The 25,820-nt window shown below is 46.0% G+C and overlaps 1 protein-coding gene across 2 annotated transcripts in view; it reads right to left on the bottom strand.

The window, feature by feature from the left end:
• Window positions 1-25,820, bottom strand: part of ZMAT4 (zinc finger matrin-type 4) — a 441,058-nt gene that overhangs the window by 95,091 nt on the left and 320,147 nt on the right. Inside the window, exons 7-8 of one of the 2 annotated variants that reach the window (XM_030201809.1) lie at window positions 20,077-20,304; window positions 16,085-16,138 (exon numbers count right to left, since the gene is read on the bottom strand). In XM_030201809.1, the coding sequence (XP_030057669.1) occupies window positions 16,085-16,138; window positions 20,077-20,304 (282 nt within the window). The remainder of the gene's footprint in view (window positions 1-16,084; window positions 16,139-20,076; window positions 20,305-25,820) is intronic. The other variant, XM_030201810.1, reaches the window with a different exon arrangement.

A 25,820-nucleotide genomic window follows, 5' to 3' on the forward strand; every position in this document is an offset into this window, starting at 1 on the left:
TACCCCCTTGCTTGTTGGTGTAATACATTGCCACTTGATTGTCTGTCTGAATGAGAACAATTTTGTTGGCTAGCCGATCTCTGAATGCCTTCAGAGCGTTCCAGATCGCTCGCAATTCCAGGAGGTTGATCTGGAGATGCTTCTCCTGAAGAGACCAAGCTCCTTGAGTGTGAAGCCCATCTACATGCGCTCCCCACCCGAGGAGGGATGCATCCGTCGTCAGCACTTTTTGAGGCTGAGGAATTTGGAATGGGCATCCCAAGACCAGATTGGGTCGAATGGTCCACCAACTGAGGGAATTTCGAAAATTGGTGGACAGCCGGACAACATCCTCTAGATTCCCTGTGGCTTGAAACCACTGAGAAGCTAGGGTCCATTGAGCCGATCTCATGTGTAGACGTGCCATGGGTGTCACATGAACTGTGGAGGCCATGTGGCCAAGCAATCTCAACATCTGCCGAGCTGTGATCTGCTGAGATGCTTGCACTTTGGAAACCAGAGACAGAAGTCTGTCTGCCCTGGGTCCTGGGAGATAAGCACAAGCTGTCTGTGTGCACAACAGAGCTCCTATGAATTCCAATTTTTGCACAGGGACGAGATGGGACTTGGGGTAATTGATGACAAAGCCCAGCATCTCTAGCACCTGAATAGTCATCCGCATAGACTGTAAAGTTTCTTGCGGGGAGGTGTTCTTCACCAGCCAATCGTCCAGATAAGGGAACACATGCACTCCCAGTCTGCGTAGCGACGCTGCCACAACTGCCAGGCACTTTGTAAAAACCCTGGGTGCAGACGCCAAGCCAAAAGGCAAAACACAGTACTGAAAATGCTGTGTTCCCAGCCGAAACCGAAGATACTTCCTGTGGGCTGGAAGTATCGGGATGTGAGTGTAAGCATCCTTCAAGTCCAGAGAGCATAGCCAATCGTTTTTCTGAATCATGGGAAGAAGAGTGCCCAGGGAAAGCATCCTGAACTTTTCTTTGACCAGATATTTGTTCAGGGCCCTTAGGTCTAGGATGGGACGCATCCCCCATGTTTTCTTTTCCACAAGGAAATACCTGGAATAGAATCCCAGCCCTTCTTGCCCTGGTGGTACGGGCTCGACCGCATTGGCGCTGAGAAGGGCGGAGAGTTCCTCTGCAAGTATCTGCTTGTGGTAGGAGCTGAAAGACTGAGCTCCTGGTGGGCAATTTGGGGGTTTGGAAATCAAATTGAGGGTGTACCCGCACCGGACTATTTGAAGAACCCACTGGTCGGAGGTTACGAGAGGCCACCTTTGGTGAAAAAATTTTAACCTCCCCCCGACCGGCAGGTCGTTCGGCACAGGTACTTTGACTTCGGCTATGCTCTGCTGGAGCCAGTCAAAAACCCGTCCCTGGTTTTTGCTGGGGAGCTGCAGGGGGCTGCTTCGGTGCCCGCTGCTGACGAGAGCGAGCGGGCTGGGGTCGAGCCTGAACCGGCTGACGGGAATAAGGAGTGTACCTACGATTTCTAGAAGCGTAGGGAGCACTTCTCTTTCCCTTAAAAAACTTCCTAGTAGTGGAAGTGGTTGCAGAAGGCGCCCGGCGGGAGAGAGAATCCATAGCGTTGTCACGCTGGTAGAGATGATTAATCATCTCTTCAACCTTCTCTCCAAAAAGGTGATCCCCCCGGCATGGGATATCTGCTATTTTCCGCTGAGTTCTTTCCTCCAGGTTAGAGGCACGCAGCCATGAGAGCCTGCGCATCGCTATACCTTGAGCGGAAAAGCGAGATGTCACATCGCAAGTGTCAAAAATGCCCCTAGACAGGAACTTGCGACACGCCTTCTGCTGCCTGATCACTTGGCGAAAGGGTTCAGCTTTCTCCTCAGGGAGTGTATCTACTAAACTCTCAAGTTGCCTCACAGAGTTCCGTAAATGCACACTCGTGAAGAGTTGGTAAGACTGGATTTTGGAAGCGAGCAGACCAGCCTGATACGCCTTCCTCCCAAAAGAGTCCAGAGTTGCATTTTCTCGCCCCGGGGGCGCCGAGGAGAAATTTCTGGAACTCTTGGCTCTTCTGAGGGCAGAATCCACCACCGCTGAATCATGAGGCAATTGGGTCTGCATGAGACTGGGTTCCCCGTGGATCCTATATTGGGACTCAGCTTTCTTAGGGACGGTTGGACTTGAAAAAGGGTTCTCCCAGTTCCTTAGCATAAGTTCCTTAAGAGTCTCATGAAAAGGAACTGTGGCAGAAGATGAAGGTGGAGATGGATAGTCCAGAACCTCAAGCATTTTGGCTCTGGGCTCGTCCACCAATTCCACGGGGAAGGGGATGGCCTCAGACATCTCCCGAACAAAAGATGAAAAAGACAAGCTCTCGGGAGGAGACAGCTGCCTTTGTGGCGAGGGAGTGGAGTCAGATGGAATGCCTTGAGAATCCTCGCCAGAGAACTCCCCATGCATTCCTTCATCATCCTCGGATGAGGTACCATCAGATGGGGCTAAAAGCTCAGACAGAGCCGCCCGAATCTGAGCCCGTCTCGACAAAGAGGCTCGATGGCCTCTATGGTGCCGAGAAGTTGATGGTCCCTGAGGCTCCGGGGAAGCTTCCTGCTCCGATGCCTCGGGAGAGTCAACTTGGGAGGACAAAGGCACCGGCACCGGAGACGGCACCGGTGAGACAGACCTCACCACAGGCTGAAGGCCTGATGCAGGAACATCCAGCATCGGCAATGTCGACACGTTCGACGCCGTCGGCACCGGTGCCTCTGAAAGCATCGACACCGGCCCCGTCGACGCCGTCGGCACCGACAACCTCGATGCCGACTGCCACTGCTGCATCATGTTCAAGAAAAAAGGGAACATGGCCTGCATACTCTCATCCAGAGCTGGAGTCGGAAAAGGCTGCGGGGTCGGTTGAGGTGCCAGAGGCAAAGTCTGCTGAGGTTGGGGAGTGGGGACTCGGCTGCCAGCGACCCCACGCATCGGAACCTCAGTAATAGAGGGAGAGCGATCCTCTCGGCACCGACGCTTCTCGGGTATCGAGTGCATCGATGACCCGGAGCTCCCGGTGCCGTGTCTCGAAGGAGATCGACGACGATGCTTCTTGGCCTTCGCCCGACGCATGTCATCGAGACTCCTCGGCACCGGAGAGGAGGACGTGGAATCCACACGTCTCCTCGGGGCTGGGTCCGACGCAGGACGGTCCCGGGGGGCCTGCACAGCAGGAGGCGCCGAGGCGGGTGGAGACCCACTCGATGCATCACTGCTCCCAGCGTGCATGGGTCTAAAGGCAGCCTGTCCCCTGTCTCCCGGTGCCGACGCCTTCTTCGACGTCGACTTCGACGACGTCGGCCTCGAAGACATCATCCTCGACGGCACCGACTTCACCGGCACCGACTTGCCCGGCACCGGTTTGGAGGGCGCCGACTTAGACGACGTCGATGGCGCCGACATCGACGGCGCCGATGCCGAAGCACCGGGCCCAAAAATCTTCTCTCTCTGGGCGTCTCGAGAGAGCAGTGTCCGCTTCTTCATGGCGAGACACAATTTACAACTCTCCGAGCGGTGGTCCAGCCCAAGGCACTGAATACACCACGAGTGTGTATCAGTGCCAGAGATGGCCCGATGGCAGCGGGCACAAGGCTTGAAGCCGCTGGGCGTCTTCGTTGACATTTCGGGAAAAATTGTCCCTGCCAAATCAAAAGACGCGATTGTGTCTAGAAAAATAATGACACAGAAAAACAAAAGAAAAAGACGGGAAAAAATACCCGACCGAACGATTTAAATAAAATCGCAGACTAAAATAAAGGCAACTTAATAAACGAAAACAATCTAAGATAACAAAAAAAGGATACTTCGCTTTTTTCTTCTTTCTTCACCTCCGGGCACAGGAGGAACACGAAGACGAGATCGTCGAGCTCCGTGTCACCTCAGACGCGGAGAAGAAAAAACTGAGGAATGTGCCCGCGCGACGGGCGGGAAAGTGGACGCGCGCATGCGCACTGCATCCGCCCGCGCGACAGGGGACATTTTAGACTTTGTCATGGACTTTGCTGGAAAGTCCTCCGGGCCGACGTGACGTCACCCATCAGTGAGAATATTGGCCTGCTTGTCTTTGGAGAATGGATTTTCCCCCATCTCAGCCAGGGAGTGGAGAGAGAAAGATCTCTTTACTGAGGCCCTGTGAGCAGCTATATTTCCTGAATTCCCCAGGTACTACCCAGGTAGTAAACAAATGTTTGGGTAGGAGATTCGCCTAGAGGCAAGTGGAACCTAGTGCATGGGGTGAAGGGTTGGCTATAGGGGCATAGAAAGACCTCGTGGGGGAGGGGGCCAGAGCCCAAGGTGGGGGGGCCCACATTTTGGTCTGTTGCTCCCCCACCGCCTCGCCCCCCCCACCCATTGCCACCACAAATACCTTGGCAGGCGGGGTTCCCCAACCCCCGCCAGCTGAAGCCTTCGTCCAGTACCGGTCTTCGGCATCTCCACATTGCCTGCCCTGCTTTCTCTTCCCCTCACGTCCTGCATGCTCCTTTTAGTGAAATGACCCCCTGCCAGCAAACCAGGGGCCCAGAGGAACTTTGGGGGGGGGCACAGGCCCCCATGGCCCCCACATAGCTATGCCACTGGTTGGCTAGTATAGAGCATGTGCCTAGGTGCAAGCAGGCCTGAGCAGAGCTGGGGACAGACTCTCTAGGTAGCCAGAAGGTTAACCCCAGGTGGGGGCTAGGCATTTCTTGACAGACCTGTCCTTTTTTTTCGTGACAACACTATGCTATAAGGGCATGTATATGTGCTATAGTATGTAACTTCAAGGGGGCACAGAAGAAGGAAAAGCATGTGAGGAGCATGGATGAGCTGCCTCTGATGTGAACTTATGTGCACACTGCATGCCACACTTAGAGCCAGATTCAGTAAATGGCGCCCAAAGTTAGGTGCTGTTAATACCTGCGCTAAGCACCAACCCTATAAAAGGTCACTTAGCACTAAGGGGTCCTTTTACCAAGCTGCAGTAAAAAGAGCCGTGCAGTAGCAGATGTCTATAATGTTTAGCTGTAATGTTCTACTTTAGGTATGTTGCATTATTTCCCATCCCCCATCTTTCTTTACTATCAACCACATGCAGGAATTTCTGGCTGGTCACAAACTCTGATGGGGCTTCCTGTTGCTAGGGCAACTCAGCTACCTGGTATAACTTGTTACAAATGTAATTTACTGAGAAGAGGTATGGCAAGGATACCAATTGCAAGCCTCCAGCACATATGAAAGACCCAATTACAAGACTCCAGCACATATGCAGCACCTATAATTGGTCCAGGGTAGAGAAGAGGTGGATGCTCACCACAACCTATAAAACCACGCCGCTGACAAAGAAACTCTGAAAACTAGCCATGATGGAAAGAGAGTTTCAGACCGTCCCATGGTCTATTTTTTCCCTGAACGGGGGATGCTCTCCCCCACTTCGTAAAAACTAATTCTTTACAGCTAAGAATCTTTCTTTCATTCATTCATTCATTCATTCTTTCTTCCTTTCTTTCTCTTCTTTCTCTCTGTTCTGTGACCTTTGTATGAGGAATAAACTTTCCTTCCTCCTTTTTCTTTTCTTTATATAATAGTCTGATTACTTATAATTACCAGATGTACTGATGTTAGATTTTGTAAGTTTGTTACAATTTTCAACTGATATCTGATGCTGTGCTGGTGGGTGAGTAAGAATAAAAGACTTTTCTCTAATTCCTGTCCAATTTTTCTGTAATATGTATAGAGAATAGTAACCAAACGCGCAGCAGCGGGGCCATTTTTGCCACAGCCGTAGTAAAAAGGGGACCCTCAATGAAATTATATGGAAATACTTTTAAAACAAATAGGAGGAAATATTTTTTTCAGTCAAAGAATAGTTAATCTCTGGAACTCATGCCAGAGGATGTGGTAATGGTGGTGAGCGTATCTGGGTTTAAAAAAGGTTTGGACAAGTTCCTGGAGGAAACGTCCATAGACTGTTATTGAGATGGACATGGGGGAAGCCACTGCTTGCCCTGGGATTGGTAGCATAGAATGGTGATACTAACTCGGTTTATGCCAAGTACTTGTAACCTGGATTGGCCACTACTAGAAGCAGGATACTGGGCTAGATAGATCATTGGTCTGACTCAGTATGGCTATTATGTTCTTATGCAAATCAAGACTCCAACATAACTAGTACATAGGTTAAAAACCAATTTATCAGCATAAATTGGCTGTCGGAAAATGGCCCTCCTTCAATCCAGTTAATAAAATCTTTTAGCTGCATTTAGAAGCAGTGTTCCCATGGTTCAAGAAGGAAAGCAACATATCTAGATTGTGTTTTCAACACTACCAGTTTTATTTTCCAGAGATAAACTACATGTACAAAAAGCAAGAACAAATGTGTGCAGATACTTTGTACCTGTGACAACTTTCAGAAGGACATTATTAGCAAACCTGCAAGTATAAATTAAGCTAGTCTTCTGGTCATATTTTGCAGTAATTGCAGCTACTTTAGCTTCCTCTTCAGAAGACTGGCATAAAGACAGTTACAATAGCATATCTACTATAATAAAACTCACCCTCAACGTTCTGAGGACACTGACGTCAGTGAAGCCAAGCTCTGACTTCCTTCAAAAAAGTTCGAAGGTTCGTGGTGGTGAAGCCACCAAAATCGCTCCGGGCCCCACCCTCGAGGGCAGAGCAATGGCAGAACAACGAAGGGGTTGGCAGGGAGGGAGGCAGGGAGGTGGGAAATCGCTCCGGGCCCCGCCCTCGAGGGCGGAGCAATGGCAGAACAACGAAGGGGTTGGCAGGGAGGGAGGCGGGGGGGAATTGCTCTGGGCCCTGCCCTTGAGGGCGGAGCAATGGCAGAACAACGAAGGGGTTGGCAGGGAGGGAGGCAGGGAGGCGGGGGGATGGGAAATCGCTCCGGGCCCCGTCCTCGCGTCAAATGTCATGACTTTGGGGGCAGAGCAATGGCTGAACAACGAAGGGGTTGGCAGGGAGGGAGGCAGGGAGGTGGGAAATCGCTCCGGGCCCCGCCCTCGAGGGCGGAGCAATGGCAGAACAACGAAGGGGTTGGCAGGGAGGGAGGCAGGGAGGCGGGGGGGAATTGCTCTGGGCCCCGCCCTTGAGGGCGGAGCAATGGCAGAACAACGAAGGGGTTGGCAGGGAGGGAGGCAGGGAGGCGGGGGGATGGGAAATCGCTCCGGGCCCCGCCCTCGCGTCAAACGTCATGACTTTGGGGGCAGAGCAATGGCTGAACAACGAAGGGGTTGGCCAGGGAGGGAGGGAGGGGGTGTTGGTGACGAAAATCTTGCTAGCGCCCGTTTCACTTGCTCTGAAACGGGCTTCTTTTACTAGTTTGTAATAAGAGCACAGACAACTGTAAGTAGATCTTCCTTCTGAAAAAATGGTTTCATCTATTTAACCACATGTAAAGTAGCAAAACAGCTTCTAAATGTTGCAGAATCTTGTCTATCCAAGTGTAAATCAGAGTCTGGAAAATTCCTAACTCTTAACTTTTTCGATTCACAATTGTAGGTTGTGCTACTAATTCTCTCCCTTTATGACTAGCCCACAAAACCTTTCACTTAGCTAAACTGAGTTTTAATCTATTTATGTTAATCCAATCAGTCAGCATCTCCAAAACACCTATGCAGTTATTCCAGAAATGCACCTGATCTGAATGACATTGAAATGGCAAAATAAACATCTATCAGAAAACGTTGAAAGATGAAGGTCCATAATGGAAGAAAGAACTAAATGTTTTTCCAATATTCAAAAATACAGGGGATAAAACATTTAGAAAGAGGACGCACTGCAAACATTATAGATGTTCTGAGATAAGCGTCTCCGCCAATCGGAAATACGTTATGCAAAACGTGCATCACTAATATAATATTGGTCCCCATGCCAAGAAACGTCCGCACCAACAGCAGGAGATTCCCTCCACTCCCTTGCTGAGTTTAAAGGGGGTCTAGACAGATTCCTGAAGGAAAAGTCCATTGATCGTTATTACATTTTGGGTTTTTGCTGGGTTCTTGGGGCCTGGATTGGCTGCTGTCAGAGACAGAGTGCTGGGCTTGATGCAGTGCTTATGTACTTATGTAAATATGCCCTAATCTGACCATTTTACTGCCACAATTAAACAAACAAACATAAATACCTTTATTTTAATCATATAATATCATGGACACAACATCCAAATACCTGCTGAGCTACACTGAAACTACAATGTATAGATCAGTAAGTGTTTTACGCTGTTTCATATTTGTAACATGCATTTATGACCGAAATAGCATTACAGAATCGTTGTGCAGGATTCCACTATGACAGTGTTCTTCAATGAAAGGCCTGTGAGCAAATGGCAACCCCTAGAGACCTCTGAGAAGGACCCCATTATTTTTCTGTTTTTTTGTTTCCAGCTGCTCTGCCTTTCTACCCAGGCTCAGGACAAAAAGGGGGAGTGGGTTGTGTGTGTGTGTGTGGGGGGGAGACACCATATGCTTGAAGGACAAGGCATTTATCAATACACAAAGAAAATGCATTTGGAAATGCTTACAACCTTGAGGATACCCCAAATGAAGTCAGAAGGTGGGCTGGTGGGGATGGATTTCATTGACACAGACTGGACTGCAGTATCGTGGCCCCACATGGAAGGATATTTGACGGCTCTGCTTCAGCTCAACTTAAAAATTAATGACCACTGCACTATGAATAGTGCTAAATAAGCACAAATTTAAAAAATGGAAATGAAATGAATGCTAATGTCACAAACACAGGACAGTGAGCCCTTGAACCACAGCCGAAACGGTGGCAGACAAGTCCCCTGGGCTGGCACAAGGCCGGAGTCTGGGCAAGATGAACCAATGCAGGACTAGAGACAGAGCTGGAACAAGGGCAGACAGGACTAGGCAGGACTAGGCAAGGCCCAGGACAGGGCAAAGTCATGGGGAAGAGCAGGGCACAGTGGCGTTCCTAGGGGGGGTGGACACCCAGAGCAGATCGCCGATGCGCCCCGCTCCCCGGATGCAGCACGACCCCCCCCCCCGGCAAAAGGACACCCCTCCGCGAAAGAACCCCCCCAGGTGCATGGCGCTGGAGGGGTGCTGTGCGCCTGTCCTTTGTTTGTTCCATGCTCCCTCTGCCCCGGAACAGGAAGTAACCTGTTCAGGGGCAGAGGGAGCATGGAACGAACGAAGGACAGGCGCGTGCGCGGCCCCCCCCCCCCAGCGCCGTGCACCCGGGGTGGACCGCACCCACCGCCCCCCCTAGGAACGCCACTGGCAGGGCAGGAGCTCAGCAGGAGCTCAGAGAGGAGGCAGAGCTGGACAGAAACTCAGAAATGAGGCAGGGCTGGAGCTTGGCAGAAACTCAGAGATGAAGCAGGGCTGGAGCTTTGCATGAACCCAGGGAGAAGACAGGGCAAGGCTGGGTCCGAGGCAAGGCCAGAGCAGGAACATGGCAGGAACATATAATCCAAGCAGACCCATTGTGAAGGCACTGGAAGAGGGCAAACACTGCCCTCAAACAGCCCCAAAGCCAGAAACGTGTCTCCACAGGCGACCCTGGAACTGCAATGCACTGCCCCTTTAAAGGCGGATCTTCAGCACACGCCCTAGAGGGACAAACATCGCAGGAAGCCGATGCCCTTGAGTGGGCCATCATCCAGGGGAGTGCTGAAGTGCAGCACGGGACCAACTCTGATGCCCCCAAGACACCAGGAGGTGAGTCAGGGCACAAATCATGGTGGGAGCCATGACAGCCAATGATACTGAAAATTTCACATTGCAAACAACCTATTCCAGACATTTGCACATCACTATATTTACTGCTCACCAACACCTCCACCTAACCTACTACTCACCTATCTAACTATCCCGACCCATCTCTTAACCTACCTCCCCATCCATTTACCTGCCTATCCCCCACCCATCTTACTGGTCTCAATGATTTCCCCATAATTACCTGTCAGTTTGAATGCCTATTCCTCTTCTTTTGAGTGCTGCTGCCATTTATAAAACAGTATGAGTTCAGGTGAGATTGTTGGCTTCGGCTGAACTGGTATCGGTTACCTCTGTCATTCTTAAAATGGTGGCTGGCAGTTTTGGAAAGAAGAGGAGGAAGAAGAGAAGGAAGCATTCAAATCAATAGGTAAGGTGGAATGCCTATTGTGGGGAGATGTAGGATGCTTGTGTTGGATAGGGGTTAGGTAGGTAGTTGACCTGGGGTCTTGGGTCAAAGGATCTCTGGCTTGAGGGACCTGGGTCAGCAGTTCTCTTTTGTGGGGATCCTGGGCTTTGGTCTTCTTGGACCTGGATTTGCGAATTTGGGATCCCCAGTGCAGAAGGCCCTAATTTGCAGGGCCCAGGCCTCAGAATGGATTTTATTTTTTTATATCCATTTACATCATTGAAGTAACATCTTTGCTGACAAGTCCTTCAAATAAAAAAAGAACTTCTTGTTGTTTTTCTTCTGCTACCCATCCCTTCACAGACTGTGCCTCTATCACTGGATTTATCATCTAAGAAAGCAGCATATCTCCAGTTTTGTGGGTGCTTGAACACCTCCAATACTGGGATCGATCAATTCAACTGAGTTACTGGGATCGATCAATTCAACTGAGTTACCCCCATTAGCCTCCAATTATTGAGCTGATGCTGAACTGAGCACATCTGACCATTTGTCTTCGGCCCTGCTGATCCTGGGACCTCACTTTGCCATTGCAAATGTTGGCCCAGCAAAGCTGCTGTTTTCACTATGATACAGCTGCTACAATTTTTCACTGTCTGGTTGGCTCTGATTCGATGGATGGGCTCTATTTGTATGTACTGGCATCACAATGGTACTAAGACAAAGCACTTTCAAAACTTGCAGTTGGCCGTGAATTTTGAAAATACTTTGCTGGAAGTAGAACCCAGACATTGGATCGAAGGAAGGGAATTCATTTCTTTTTCTTCCTTCCCCCACTCTCCAACAAATAGTCAAAAGGAGTTTCCAGTTCAGTTTTTGTTTGCAGATTTCTGTTTCTAATTTGTTGTTTCATATTCAGTATTTGGCGAGGATGTTTGTTATGCCTGTGATCATGAAGCTGTAATTCAGGTAATTCAGCTAGCATGTACTGCAGCTTCTGAAGCAGTCCAGATTACAATATACTGGTGTGCTAGGGTTCAGTGTGATGTTTGAAGCAGGGGCATAGCTACGTGGGGCCGCCGCCAACCCTCTCCCACCGACGTCAGGTACCTGTGCTGGCGGGGGTCCCCAACCCCCGCCATCCGAAGTCCTCTTCAGCGCCAGTCTCTGGGCTGGCGCATTGCTGCTGCAGCTGATGTGGAAAGATTCTGTTTCTGAGTGAGCCATCCAGGACATCAGGACGACTCACACAGAAAGAGAATCCTTCCATATCAGCTGCAGCAGCAACGCGCCAGCTCGGAGACTGTCGCTGAAGAGGACTTTGGCTGGCAGGGGTTGGGGACCCCAGTCAGCACAGGTACCTGACGGCGGCAGCGGGAAGGGGGGGTTGAAAGGGGAGGGACGCCAGGGAAGGTAAAAAAAAGTGGTGGTGGCGGTGGTGTGGGGGGGGGGGGGTCAAAAGTGGCGGGGAGGTCGACGGTGCCAGGGGCGGCTAAAATGTGCCCCCTCACCTCGGGCTCTGGACCCCCCTCCCACCGAAGTCTGGCTACACCCCTGGTTTGAAATGCTGCTTCTTTATAGGTTAGCTTGTTATCTGAGTCCTATCATTTTTGTTATGGTATTAAAGCTTTGGTTTATAGGTTCTGAGTGTATTTTTGCAGGGTTTTGTGTGATTTCATAATGTGGCAGTCAGTGGAGGGAGTTTAGTTACTAGTATTGATACCATAAATTGAATATTCATGTCAGGGGTAATTTATAAAGCTTTTCCATACTTGAAGCTCATTTCTACATGCAGAAAAAAAAGGTTTTTATAAACCTGTGCAACCACAAAAGTGTGTAAAAACTGAATGGACAGAAAGTAATTTTAACAGGTTACCTAGGTTGAGAGGCCTGGTAGGCACCTATTTTTAGCCTACTGTGTAAAGACACAAAGGAGCATCATATGTGTCTTTATAAAACGGCCTCATAACAGCAGATGAAAATGCGGTTATAATGAACCTACATTCATTTTCTTCTTGGGTACAGACGTAAATGTATGTATGTAAACTACATGCAAACACTTATTTTATTCAGAATGCAAATCATGATTTCACACCTGTTCCACCCCAAACCTGGCCTCAAACATTCCCACACCCTAGTCATGTAAAAATATTTCTTGCCATTGCATGCTCTTTCATGTGGGAAGTAATTTTATAAAAGGCACTTTCAGGTGGATCTTAGAAAGGACATACAAATTGCAATTGAGACATCCAGGTCAGGACCTCTCAAGTTCTGCTAGTACTTCAGAAGAGGATCTGCTGACCTACAGAATGTTTTAAAAATACATGAAGAAATGGAGACTTATTTGCCAGTTATATGCAGCAGGAACATCCATTTTAGTACTATAAATATCTAAAATATGAACAGAGTCATCCTGGCAACATAAACATTTATGGTCCCAGTAGGCAGTCAGTCTGCAAAATCCAGACCGGCAGAAAGGTGAGCAGACTGAAGAACAAATTGGTGAGGCACAATTTTCCTTGGCTGAATCCATGTTGATTCTGTCCCATTAAAACATGTTTGCCTAAGAAATGGGGAATACATGTTTACTTTTTAGGCTCACCCTAGTCCCACCCGACACACACCCAGACCATGACCCCTTGCCATATGCACCTTTTTCAGGTTCAGATATGTATATCCTAGCTTTGTAAAATTGAGATTTAGAAATGTATTTATTTTACTTATTTCATTTATATCTCACATTATCCCAATAGATCAGGTTCAATGTTGTAATTAACATTACAAAAAATGGTGTGGGATAGTATACATTAAGTAGTAATAACAAAGCAAGGGGTCCTTTTACAAAGCGTGTTAGCAATTTTAGCGTGCTCTAAAAATAAGCATGCGCTAAATGCTAGAGACGCCTATATATTCCTATGGGCATCTCTATTGTTTAGCGCATGCTAAAAATGTTAGTGTGCCTTTGTAAAAGACTTCCTAAATGAGGATTACAATATGTAATATGAAAATGAATCCTAGATGCAAGAAAATAATAGTTATCCATGTATAATATATATATATATATATATATATATATATATATATATATATACATATAAACATCTACATACCTGTTTATGAATGTCTAAAATACAAATAGTGCTTCTAAAATAAGCACCTTTATAAGTATTTTCTGCCATATATGTGCATAAAAACAGTCATAAAATTACTGCCAAACCGTCAAATACTATATATGGCGCTTTAAGTTGTGCAGCTAATTTGCACACAATTTTACTGATTACCAAGCCAATCAGTGCGGATAACTTAATAAATCAGTTCAATTGCAGAAATCAATGGTCTCCATTCCCAAAGTATGCTATCAGTTGTGTGACAGCACCCTCTAGATAGAGGAAGCAAAGAGGCAATTGATGTCACACAGTTCAACGTCCAATGGCAGCTAGCGCTCAGGCTCTCTGCCGCATGCCACTTCCGGATATCACCCTCTCCTTCCCTTGCTGGCACGGGAATCGCTATCACTATGACTTAGCGAACTTCTCCTGCCTTTCTCCCAGGTACTCACAGTTGGCATGCTTTTCTCTGTTCGTTAGTGTGTCTCCGCACAGGCAGGAAAATTTGAATCTCTCCGGGAACAAACTTATAAATCCCAGGCCTGTGGTATTTGTAATCCACAGGCAAAAAAGTCACTTTTGATGATTCTTTGGTCACAGTTCCTCTTTCTTCAGCCTCTCGTATGCCTCATGTTGGGCACCAAAATTAAGATGTAACCCGGTCCTGCTATCCCTGGGTTAGAAGGGGCTCGAGAGGCACTGCATGGTTTGTTTGTTACTTACTCACACTGGTTCCATCAGCTCATCCACTCAGGAACCACATAACACTCAGATGATTAAAAGAACTGGAACATTTATTAACTTCTTAGCTGCATTGGTCTTCATACAGCTCAATTATAAATCATATTGCTTTCCAGGTGATCATAAGCAATAATACATTTCTGGGTTAAAAATGTGTTTAACCCTCATGCATATCCTGCAGCTCAGTTACAACCCAGAGTGGATTTCACTCCCGATGTACTTCAATACCATCTGGGCTAGACTTCAGTTAACTGCATACTTCCTTAAGGCTGCCACCCCAAAGGTCTCACTATTAGTCAGGGGTAGACTGCAATTCCACCCGAACCCCGGTTACGGCCAGACTCCCTAATCCGCCGAGTTTCTGGCTCCTCTAATGGCTGATGCAATATAACAGGACTCCCCCTTCTCTTACAATGGGTCATCTGGCAGGGGGACTATCAGTAACACGCAACTCCCACACTTAGTTACTGTATCAAGATGCAGAACCAGAGATGGGAAGGATCCTTTCCCCAAGGCTTTCCTTATATACCCTCAGAGCTCCTTCCGGCCACTCCCCAAGTGACCTGCTACCCAGGACTCACTCTATCATGTTCTTAAACAAACCATGGGTTACACAAGCATCTGTGCACACCAAACAGCAGGTATAAATGTAAATGCATAATTTTCCAAAGGTAATTTTAAAAGTGGAAGTACACTTTAGAAATCTAGCAAAGTCCACACAACGAAACATGTGTGTGTACTCTTTATTCATGCAAACACTTATAAAATTCCCCCCGCCCAAGAAAAATCAATAGGACAAACTATTTCTAAAACATTTTCACCTAAAACTTGCGTGTTATTTCTCATTCTGTATAACTAAGAGAATGTCTTTCTTTCTTTCCTTCCCTTAAGTTATAAAAAGATGCCCTAAATCACAAGGTGACCACTAGATGGATTAAGACATGACTCCACCCACCTTTACTCCTTCCCCCTCCCCCAAAGATGTGAATAAAACAGTTCATACGAGCCTCTATGATAGCTTCAAATGTTATGGCCAGTCCTATTAGAGCAGCAAGCAGGTCCCTGGAGTAGCCTAGTGGTCAGTGTAGTGGATTATAGAGAAGGATATCAAGCCCATATCCCACTCTTTTCCCACCAAAACCTGCCATACCTATATATATAGGTGACACCTGCAGGCATAAGGGCTATTGTAGTGGTGTACTGTTGGGTACAGTAGATTTTTGGTGGGTTTTGGAGGACTCACAACACAATATAAGGGGGTAATGGTGAGATGTACACCTGGGACCTATGTGAAGTCCACTGCAGTGCCCCCTAGGCTACCCCATTGCTCTGCTGTGATGTCTGCATGGACAGTCTACTAAGAATGCTGCCCCCCCCCCCCCCCACAACATCCAAATGCCTTGTGTTTCCCTTGGACTTTTTTTTTTATCTTTCCAAAATTGCTCCTAAAAGAGATACACTGAGCACATAAACATCTAGCAAATGGCTATTTTTGAAACAAAAAGTTGGGTAATTTTTCTGGTTTGAAAATGGCCATGTTCGCTACTGGAGTTTTGGACATTTGTTTTGCAAAACACTCACAATTGGATTTAGACATCATATCGAAAATGCCTCTCTAATCACCATCACCAACTGATTTTGTTTCCTGCACAACTGGTAATTCACTGTGCACAAAACTTACTGAAGAAACAAAATTTTGAGGATAGACAGTACACATTGCTTGCTGCTAGAAAGAAATCTACAAGAAGGCAAGGTCAGGCTTTAGGGTTCTTAGCAGCGTAGCATGAGCTGAATCATCGCATTTCTATTTAGCAATCTGCAACCCTGCTTTTCTCCTAGTTAAATCACAATAATCTCCTTAAATGTTAATGAATTCAAAAGCAGAGTCCTTGAAATGCATTTGATCAAATGATGCTATACAGATTATACAATATGAAGATAAACCAGGTTATGCTATTAGTACGCTTAGTGCACAAGGAAGAAAAGTGTTAGAGGAACAAAACTGGCTCATACGACTCAAAGTGTACCAGAAAGTGGGTGCGATAGCTGACATTTCATAATTAGGATGCTAAGCCATTAAGCACAAAGTCATGCAACATGAATACATGTCTCAAAATAGCTACCAACCAGCAAAATTAGGCACACGCCCAGAGCAGCAGCATTCATGGCACCAAAGAGCGGCTGCAGTCAAAAAAATAATTAAAAAAAGCAACAATAAGCAGAATAATAGGTCTCAACAACCTCACAAGCTCAAAGAAACAGGATGTACTCTTACAAATAGGGAAAATGGGGGAGGCGGGCAATTGTCAAATAGCAGCACATTCACCCAGATTATTCTGGGAGGGAAGGTGCTGTACTGATGATGATTGCTGCAGGGGGACCAAGGGGCCTGAAGTTAGTTGGGAGTGAAAAGTTGAAGGTTTGCCTAGGACATCTACCCCCAGATTCTATAAAGGGCACCCAAATTTGGGCACCCAAAATTGAATGTGATCCTGAGATCCACAAGCAAATAATTTGGGTACCAAGATGTTAACAATCAATAATTGGTTGCTTCTCTGCTCATATCCAGCAGATCGCTGAGACCTGTCGTTTCTTTCTTTACAACATCCGTAAAATCCGCCCCTTTCTTTCCGAGCACACTAACAAAAACCCTCATCCACACCCTTGTCACCTCTTGTTTAGACTACTGTAATCTGCTTCTTGCTGGCCTCCCACTTAGTCACCTCTTCCCTCTCCAATCGGTTCAAAACTCTGCTGCCCGTTTCGTCTTCTGCCAGGGTCGCTTTACTCATACTACCCCTCTCCTCAAGTCACTTCACTGGCTCCCTATCCGTTTTCACATCCTGTTCAAACTTCTTCTACTAACCTATAAATGTACTCACTCTGCTGCTCCCCAGTATCTCTCCACACTCGTCCTTCCCTACACCCCTTCCCGTGCACTCCGCTCCATGGATAAATCCTTCTTATCTGTTCCCTTCTCCACTACTGCCAACTCCAGACTTCGCGCCTTCTGTCTCGCTGCACCCTACGCCTGGAATAAACTTCCTGAGCCCCTACGTCTTGCCCCATCCTTGGCCACCTTTAAATCTAGACTGAAAGCCCACCTCTTTAACATTGCTTTTGACTCGTAACCACTTGTAACCACTCGCCTCCACCTACCCTCCTCTCTTCCTTCCTGTACACATTAATTGATTTGATTTGCTTACTTATTAGATTGTAAGCTCTTTGAGCAAGGACTATCTTTCTTCTATGTTTGTGCAGCGCTGTGTACGCCTTGTAGAGCTATAGAAATGCTAAATAGTAGTAGTAGTTATTGATGTTAGTTGGCACGCGGATCTCGCTGTGTGCAAAGATCCATTTCAAATCCTCTCGTGGGCAATGCAAAAGGGGAAGTGGCTATGGAAGGGGCATAGATGGGTCAAAGGCATTCCAAAGAATTATGTGCAGTTATAGAATTGGGGGGGGGGGGGGGGGAGGGGGCTGTGCACCCAAAGTGCATGCAAAATTTATACCAGGTTTCAGTTGATGTAAATCCTAATGCCCAAAGTAGGGTTCAAGAATCCACACTAGGCGCTATTCTATAAAGGGTGGTCATCGTGAAGCACTCTTTATCAAATAGTGCTGAGCACTGATTTGTCATGGCATCTATTATTCGGTGTCATTTGCTGTATCTGGCCTCTAATATCCTTGCACCAGTCCTACTACAGACACATGTGTTTATACGACAAAGTTTTCTTCACATCTAGAGGCATTATGGGAGTAAATTTATATAATGTCATGCGTCTGTGGCACATAAATAACCTCATAAAATACTAATAGTGGAAAAATACACAACATGACCCAATGGCATGTACTTTACCAGTGGGCATGCATAGGGTCAGAGTATGGACAGAGTTACAGTGGTATGCAATAGTCTTGAACAGGTTTTTTACAATGTAGAATTTCAGTATCATTGGCATTCATTTCATTTCCACTTTTAGAATTTGTGCTTAGTGTTATATTATTAGTTTGTCTCAGGGGCAATGTCTCCAAATGGGTTATTTTTGCGCAGACCATGACAGAAATGAACCTCACTTCTAAGGTATGACCACATCCAATATGGTGGCCACTACCTTTCTTCATAGACTCAGGGGAGGGGGGGGGGGGGAGGAGGCTTTTGTTTGCAATCCTGTGGCTGGCAAATGAAACCCTGCCTGTTTTCATTTGCAATGACAGGAAATAACTGTCCATCCCTGGTTTCCACACCTCACTGTAGAGATCCACTCCCTTGCATTACACCCTATGCGCACACTTAAAGCATAGTGTTTAGATGTTTTGCTGCCACTTTATGCATATAAGTGTACCTGTGAAAGTGACAGCATTTTGTACACTTACAAGCTCAAGTAAGTATAAATGTGAGTGTTCTGTTATAGAATTGCTCTGAGTATAAGATTAGCACCTCACCCAGGTCAACTCAGAGGCTGATCTTATCCTGCTTTTGCCTTATTGCATGAATGGAGATGTCAGTCTACTTCGTTGAGAAAAATACAAAGGACATATTGATGTACGCAGTAAAGCAGAACAGGGAATGATCAGCCTCTTCAGTATGGCCTAGGCAGTGGCGTTCCTCCCGCCGCTAAATTACACCTTCCCCCCTCCGGCGAAATGACCCCCCCCCCGGGTGCATGCCGCTGGGGGGGGGGGGTGCCGCGGCGCGCGCCCGCTCCGAGTTTGCTAAACTTCGCTTCGCTGCAGCTCCCTCTGCCCCGAAACAGGAAGTAACCTGTTCCGGGGCAGAGGGAGCTGCAGCGAACGAGTGACAAAGTTTAGCAAACTAGGAGCAGGTGCGCGCCGCGGCACCCCCCAGCAGCGTGCACCCGGGGCGGACCACCCCCACCGTCCCCCCCTTGGTACGCCACTGGGCCTAGGTATAAGGAGGCAACCCTGTGTAAGCATACTTTAACAGGGAACATATAGAAAATTTAAAGCCTCTCATTACTTATAGCAGTGGTCTTCATTAATTTTTAATCTGAGACCACTTTGGATTCTAATGAGCTGAAGGAGAGCCATGCAGGGCTATGACACTGCTGACCAGTGTATGTCAATGACATCCAACCCCACCAGCCCACCTTCACACTTCATTGGGGTATCCTCAAGGTCGTGCGAATTTCCAAATGTATTCATTTTTGCCTGTTGAAAAATGCCTTGTCTGCTGCTCTTCCTCCCATCCTCTTTGCCCTTTCTGTCTTGAGCCTGGGTAGCAGGAAATTAAACCCCAGAAGAACAATGGGGGCCACCACAGAGGTCTCTGGGGGCTTCCATTGAAGAACGCAGGATTTACACCAGGTTTCAGTTGGTGTAAATTCTAATGCCCAAAGTAGGGTGCAAGAAGCCACACTAGGCGATATCCTACAAAGGGCGCTCATCCTGGTCCTCCTCCCCTGGAGGAGTAGCCTAGTGGTTACAGCACTAGCCTTGACATCCAGAGGTGCCCCATTCAAATCCCACTGCTGTTCCTTGTGATCTTGGGCAAGTCACTTAACCCTCCATTGCCTCAGGTACAAAATTAGATTGTGAGCCCTCCAGGGACAGGGAAATATCCAGTGAACTTGAATGTAACTCACCTTGAGCTACTACTGAAAAAGGTGTGAGCAAAATCTAAATTACCCCCCCCCCCCCCCCCCCCCACTGACTTATAGGATGCAATTTAATCAAACATTTTGAACATAGACAAAAATTACCCACGACATCATGCATTCAAAAGTACGCACGGTGACAAAAAGGCACTTACTGTTACATGGCCTACACGTAGGAGGAGTGTTCTGGGATGTAGCTGGTGCTGAGCACAGGTGGAATTGCAATTTATGTTCATAGTTTATACAATACATGTATATATGTATACTTTATATACTAACAATTACACCTGCTCCTTATCAGATGTAAATGTTCAAAGTTTCAAACTAGGTGCAATTTAATTAGGTTAAATAGGCACCTTTGTGAGCTCCAAATCTAGGTGACCTGTTCTAAAAATCACCTTCACATTAAAGAGCTGCTAAAAGACCCATTTCTGGAGGAAGAGATCCATGAAAGAAAGACTGTTTCTGGCAGAAAGGTTGGTGGTCCACAATGTGGATTCTCACCTTTCAGCTCCCCGGTATCCAGCGTCTTTCCCAGTTCTTCTAATAGATCAGCCCTGGCTGCATTCTTTTTGTGCTTCTTGCCATCGTAATGTTGTTGTGCCATCATTGGGTTGTTAAACCAGGCGGTGCAGAGCTGGCAGTGTCTGTCTGAGTCTCTTCTTTGATGAGCTGAGTAAGCCAACTGGGGACTATCCACACGTGGTTGTTTTAGTGAATTTAGATTAGCATCTGCCAAAGAAAATATAAATCTATATATTAAGTGAAGAAAACTTCCCTCAAAGGTGAAGTTGAAATAGGAAACAGATAGGAATTGGAAAAAAAAATAAACCCAGCTATAAGTTGAAGGGATGAGAAAAAGATTATTTGAATAGCACATCTGAGAAAAAAAAATAACAGTTGTAACTGAAACTTGTACTGGATTCTTGTAGCAGGAGAACCATGAATCCAAAATTATTTTACATCGCCAACATACGATTTCTTTCACTGCTGTACTTTTTATTGAAATTCAATTGGATGCCAGCATTTAATGAAACCATGTACCCAGAATAATATGCCACATACAAAATACAATTAACATCTGGCATTGAACAGATGTTACGTTCATCTTTTGGAAGTGGCATTGGACTGCATTAAGTGAAAGTGCTTAGACATGCATCATTTTCCTTCAAACCTTGGAAGACAGTTTTCAAAGCCATTTCCACCATTACAACAACTGAAAGTATGTACGTTGTGGAAAAAAGTTAAGACTTTTATCTGTATCTAGAAGAAATGACACTGCTGTGTATCTGAAAGTCAGTGAAGTACAATATTACACACAGATTGCATTTCCAATGCAATGTCCCTCAGAGAAAAAATATCTATAGAAAACAACCAGTTGTGAATTTCTATGGGTTACCACCATTTCAAAATGAAGACATGCATGAAGTTTTCTTTTAAAACCAGTAAAAACGTTGTGGGCAGAAAGTACCCAGTGCAATTTTGAAAAATGCTCTGATAACATAGGAGTGCTCTGCTGCAGTACTTGGAGCTATTATCAAGAAATGCAGATGGCAATGTAAACCTTTGCTGAAGGACTTACAGTTTTGCATACGTTTTCTTATTTAGGTTAGCAGTCAGTTAGAAGCTGAATATTTCTGCATATGTAAGTAGAGGGGAGAAAGGCCTATAGGAAGACTTGAGATGATGTGGGTAAATATCATTCACTAGGATACTGAGGTCTGTGGTGAAAGCAGAAAAAACCCCACACAACATACTTTACCAAGTGCTGCTTGTAGAAGAATGAGAGATAAGGTATCAGATATTTCTTTATTCTGGCTATGCGAACCAGTAACTATTCCTATACATACAGCTGCATAGTTCTTAGGTCCATCAGTAATACCTGTGATCTATGTATGGGCATGCCTCAGACTTAAGACTCAAATGGTACCTGAAAACTGTATTGAAATATTTTAAATCAAAATGGATTGTTCTATAAGAAGAATGTTATTGTAGGGGACTCTTGCCTCTTACTACTGAAGGTGCCTGGGCTTCCTTACTGAGTGCAGGCACAGCAACAGGAAGGAACCTCTATGGGAAAGCAGCACAAATAGGAGAAAGTAGAGGCTGGCCAAAAGACAAACCACCACAGGAGATGTTGCTTTAATCACACTTCATTCAGAGCATCAGTAGAGGGACCTGACAGGGTCCATGTTTTGGCAGGACAACCTGCCTGCCTCAGGGGTCACAATCTAAATCTCTATGGGCAAGAGAAATGTATAAATTGCTGGTACAAAATCACATGTAAATCACAAGGATAGCAAGAGAAAAAAAATTGTCACACTGGTTAGATGAAATCTGAGGCAGCCACCTGTGTTGGGTCCCTCTACTGGTGATCTGAATAAAGTGTGATTAAAGCAACATCTGTAGTGGCTTGTCTTTGGCCAGCCTCTTCCTTACGGAGTACCATAATGAATTTCAGTATAAGGGTAAATTCTGGACTGAGCCACTGGTGGGATGCGTCCCTCCACAGTGGAAGGTTCCCTGAGATATTAGTTTGTGTCCACACAAAATCAGTTAAGAGTCTGAGTTGGAGTACATTTAGAGGGGCATAATCAAAAGGGACGCCCAAGTTTTCCTGAGGACGTCCCCAGACAGGGGCGGGGAAGCTCGTATTATCGAAACAAGATGGATGCCCATATTTCATTTCGATAATACAGTCGGGGACGCCCAGATTGCGAAATTTAGGTCAACCTTAGAGATGGGAGTAACTAGCGAGGTAATTAAATTTGCTGATGACACAAAGTTATTCAAAGTCGTTAAATCGCGACAGGATTGTGAAAAATTACAAGAGGACCTTACGAGACTGGGAGACTGGGCGGCTAAATGGCAGATGATGTTTAATGTGAGCAAGTGCAAGGTGATGCATGTGGGAAAAAAGAACCCGAATTATAGCTACGTCATGCAAGGTTCCACGTTAGGAGTTACGGACCAAGAAAGGGATCTGGGTGTCGTCGTCGATAACACACTGAAACCTTCTGCTCAGTGTGCTGCTGCGGCTAAGAAAGCGAATAGAATGTTGGGTATTATTAGGAAAGGTATGGAAAACAGGTGTGAGGATGTTATAATGCCATTGTATCGCTCCATGGTGCGACCGCACCTTGAGTATTGTGTTCAATTCTGGTCGCCGCATCTCAAGAAAGATATAGTAGAATTGGAAAAGGTGCAGCGAAGGGCGACTAAAATGATAGCGGGGGTGGGACGACTTCTCTATGAAGAAAGACTAAGGAGGCTAGGGCTATACAGCTTGGAGAAGAGACGGCTGAGGGGAGACATGATAGAGGTATATAAAATAATGAGTGGAGTGGAACAGGTGGATGTGAAGCGTCTGTTCACGCTTTCCAAAAATACTAGGACTAGGGGGCATGCGATGAAACTACAGTATAGTAAATTTAAAACAAATCGGAGAAAAATTTTCTTCACCCAACGTGTAATTAAACTCTGGAATTCGTTGCCGGAGAAAGTGGTGAAGGCGGTTAGCTTAGCAGAGTTTAAAAAGGGGTTGGACGGATTCCTAAAGGACAAGTCCATAAACCGCTACTAAACGGACTTGGAAAAATCCAAAATTCCAGGAATAACATGTATAGAATGTTTGTACGTTTGGGAAGCTTGCCACGTGCCCTTGGCCTGGATTGGCCGCTGTCGTGGACAGGATGCTGGGCTCGATGGACCCTTGGTCTTTTCCCAGTATGGCATTACTTATGTACTTATGTATGATCGTCCTTAGAGATGGTCGTCCCCGATTTTTGGTGATAATGGAAACCGAGGACGCCCATCTCAGAAATGACCAAATCCAAGCCCCAGTCTCGCCTTTGCTATGTTTCCAACATGCCCCCGTGAACTTTGGTCGTCCCCGCGACGGAAAGCAGTTGAGGACGCCCCAAACTGGCTTTCGATTATGCCGATTTGGGCGACCCTGGGAGAAGGATACCCATCTCCCAATTTGTGTCGAAAGATGGGTGCCCTTCTCTTTCGAAAATAAGCCTGACTGTGTCCTCTTTCAAAAGAGTATGTACTCAATGACTTTGCTCCCATAACAATAAAATGGTCAAATGAAAACAAATACAATGAACATTCCTGGAAAAGACACAGGAAACAACTTGAAATGAACATTTTCTGGCTGCTCATCCGGAGTAAGCACACAGAGAAAAAAAGAAAACTGGAATAAAGGAAAAAGGGTGCCTCTAAACCAGTAGAATGAAGAGAAAAGGATCTTTCTCCTCAGAATACTTTGCTAGCCTGTGCCTATTCGTTATCTTGCAGTGAAATTATATCTGAGAGTTTGAGTCGAAGAATGTATTCACAGTAACATAACAAATGAGACAGCACGGCCCACTTAGTCTATGTAATTTATGGTTTTAGTTGCCACTCCTTGAAGGTTACAACCCTCTGCTGGGTCATAGCACCCATTCAGCAAGTCCAGCAAAAGGTCCAGGGCTGCCCAATGGCAGGGACCACCTGCTGATGTGCCCTTCTTCCACTCTGGCACAACTTAATAGATTAAAAAGCCAATCAATTAGTAGCACAAATTGGCTTTAATTAGAATTAACGCACACAACTTTCTAGGCATATTCCATAACACGGTGTGCATAAATTCAATGTGCACAGTCAAAAAGGGGGCGTGGAATGGGCAGGTTGTGGGTATTTAAACAAATACACTATTATAAACTACACATGATCTGTGCTTAACTTAGGTGCAGGCACTTAGGCATGGTTTGGGGGGCCTAAATGTAAGCCACATTGTGCTCGCTCTAGTGGGAAAATGTGGGGTATAAATGTATCAAAAATAAATAAATAAATGGGTGCACATAAATTTTAGACGCAAGAATGGTGCGTGAGCGTATAAGCTATGTATAACTTTAGCCATAGTTTATAGAATCACGCTAACCTTGTGATTTTATGGTGCTGATTTTTTTTAAATTTATCTTTATTCGGGTTCTCAATCATACAAATGTCATGTATAACAAAGTACAGCAGAACAATATTAAGTATAACCCAAATATAACCGTCAAGTTCACAGATACAGATCTGCCACCAGTCTATGCCTTTTTAACCAATAAAAGATAAGACATGAAATATCCTCCAACCCACTTGAGAACACCCCAACAGTTTTATGTGATTTTTACCCCCCCCCCTCCCTCCCACCCGCCCCTTCCCTTCCCCACCAGCTCCAGGACTGATTGTGCCTTGTGCAACCTTCCACCCCTCTACTATTACCTTCCCAACCTTCCCATGTACCCCAGCATGATCCATCAACCTCCAAATAATATTCATAAACCCTATCTTCGCCTCCACCATGGTCACCCATTTAGAAGCAAGCTCCGCTCCCTATGTGACAGTATGGCCCAATAAGACTCCCATATATTCTGAAACCATTTCCACTGATTTTCAGAGGCATTTCCCACCATACTGCGCTCCAGGAGTGCCAATTCAAACAACATTGACCTCCACATTGCAAATCTAGGGACTCTGCGCATGCGCCAGTGGATCAGAATTACCTTCTTAGCCACCATAAATGCCTTTGCTACAAACAAATTCTGAGCCCGTTGCTCCCTTTGCACCTGAAACCCTAAAAATAATGGTCCCAAGGGCTGATCGACCCCCACCTGTTCCACACACTGAGTGAAGAAACCAACCACCTTGGCGCTGATTTTTAAGGAGCCATATATAGAATTCTCCCCAAAGTCCTCAGAATCAAGCTTTGAATTTGATCCAGGTTAAAAGCTTTGTTCTATTTTCCACAGTAGTGATATTCATAGCTATCTACAAGACTGTTTCCATTCCTGCAGGAAGGAATGCAGATTAGTTATTACACATTAAGAGTCAGAAGGTGAAATTCACACCTGGGTTTCAGAGCTTCATGAAACAAGAGCTGTGTTTTCGGGGTTAAGATTGAAAACATCCAATCTTGCTTCACTGACAATTAGGGAAGTAATTGGCAAGGAACATCACAGCTAACCATATAATATTCACACTTACTCTAGGTCTCTGTCTTCCTTATTAGGTCCAACAGATCTTTGATTTTGCAAAAGAAACCCATTTTATATTTTGAGGTGGAAATGCTCCTTTTAATTTTATTGAAAGGCTTTGGGACCATGTTCTTTCCTTCTGATAGTATTATTATTTTCCCACCTTTTGCAGGCTCAATGTGGCTTACATATAACTGTTAACGGCGTTAGCCGATTACGGTCTGAACAAATACATGGCAT

Source organism: Microcaecilia unicolor, chromosome 4 (assembly GCF_901765095.1).
Source record: "Microcaecilia unicolor chromosome 4, aMicUni1.1, whole genome shotgun sequence".
Classification (NCBI taxonomy): domain Eukaryota; kingdom Metazoa; phylum Chordata; class Amphibia; order Gymnophiona; family Siphonopidae; genus Microcaecilia; species Microcaecilia unicolor.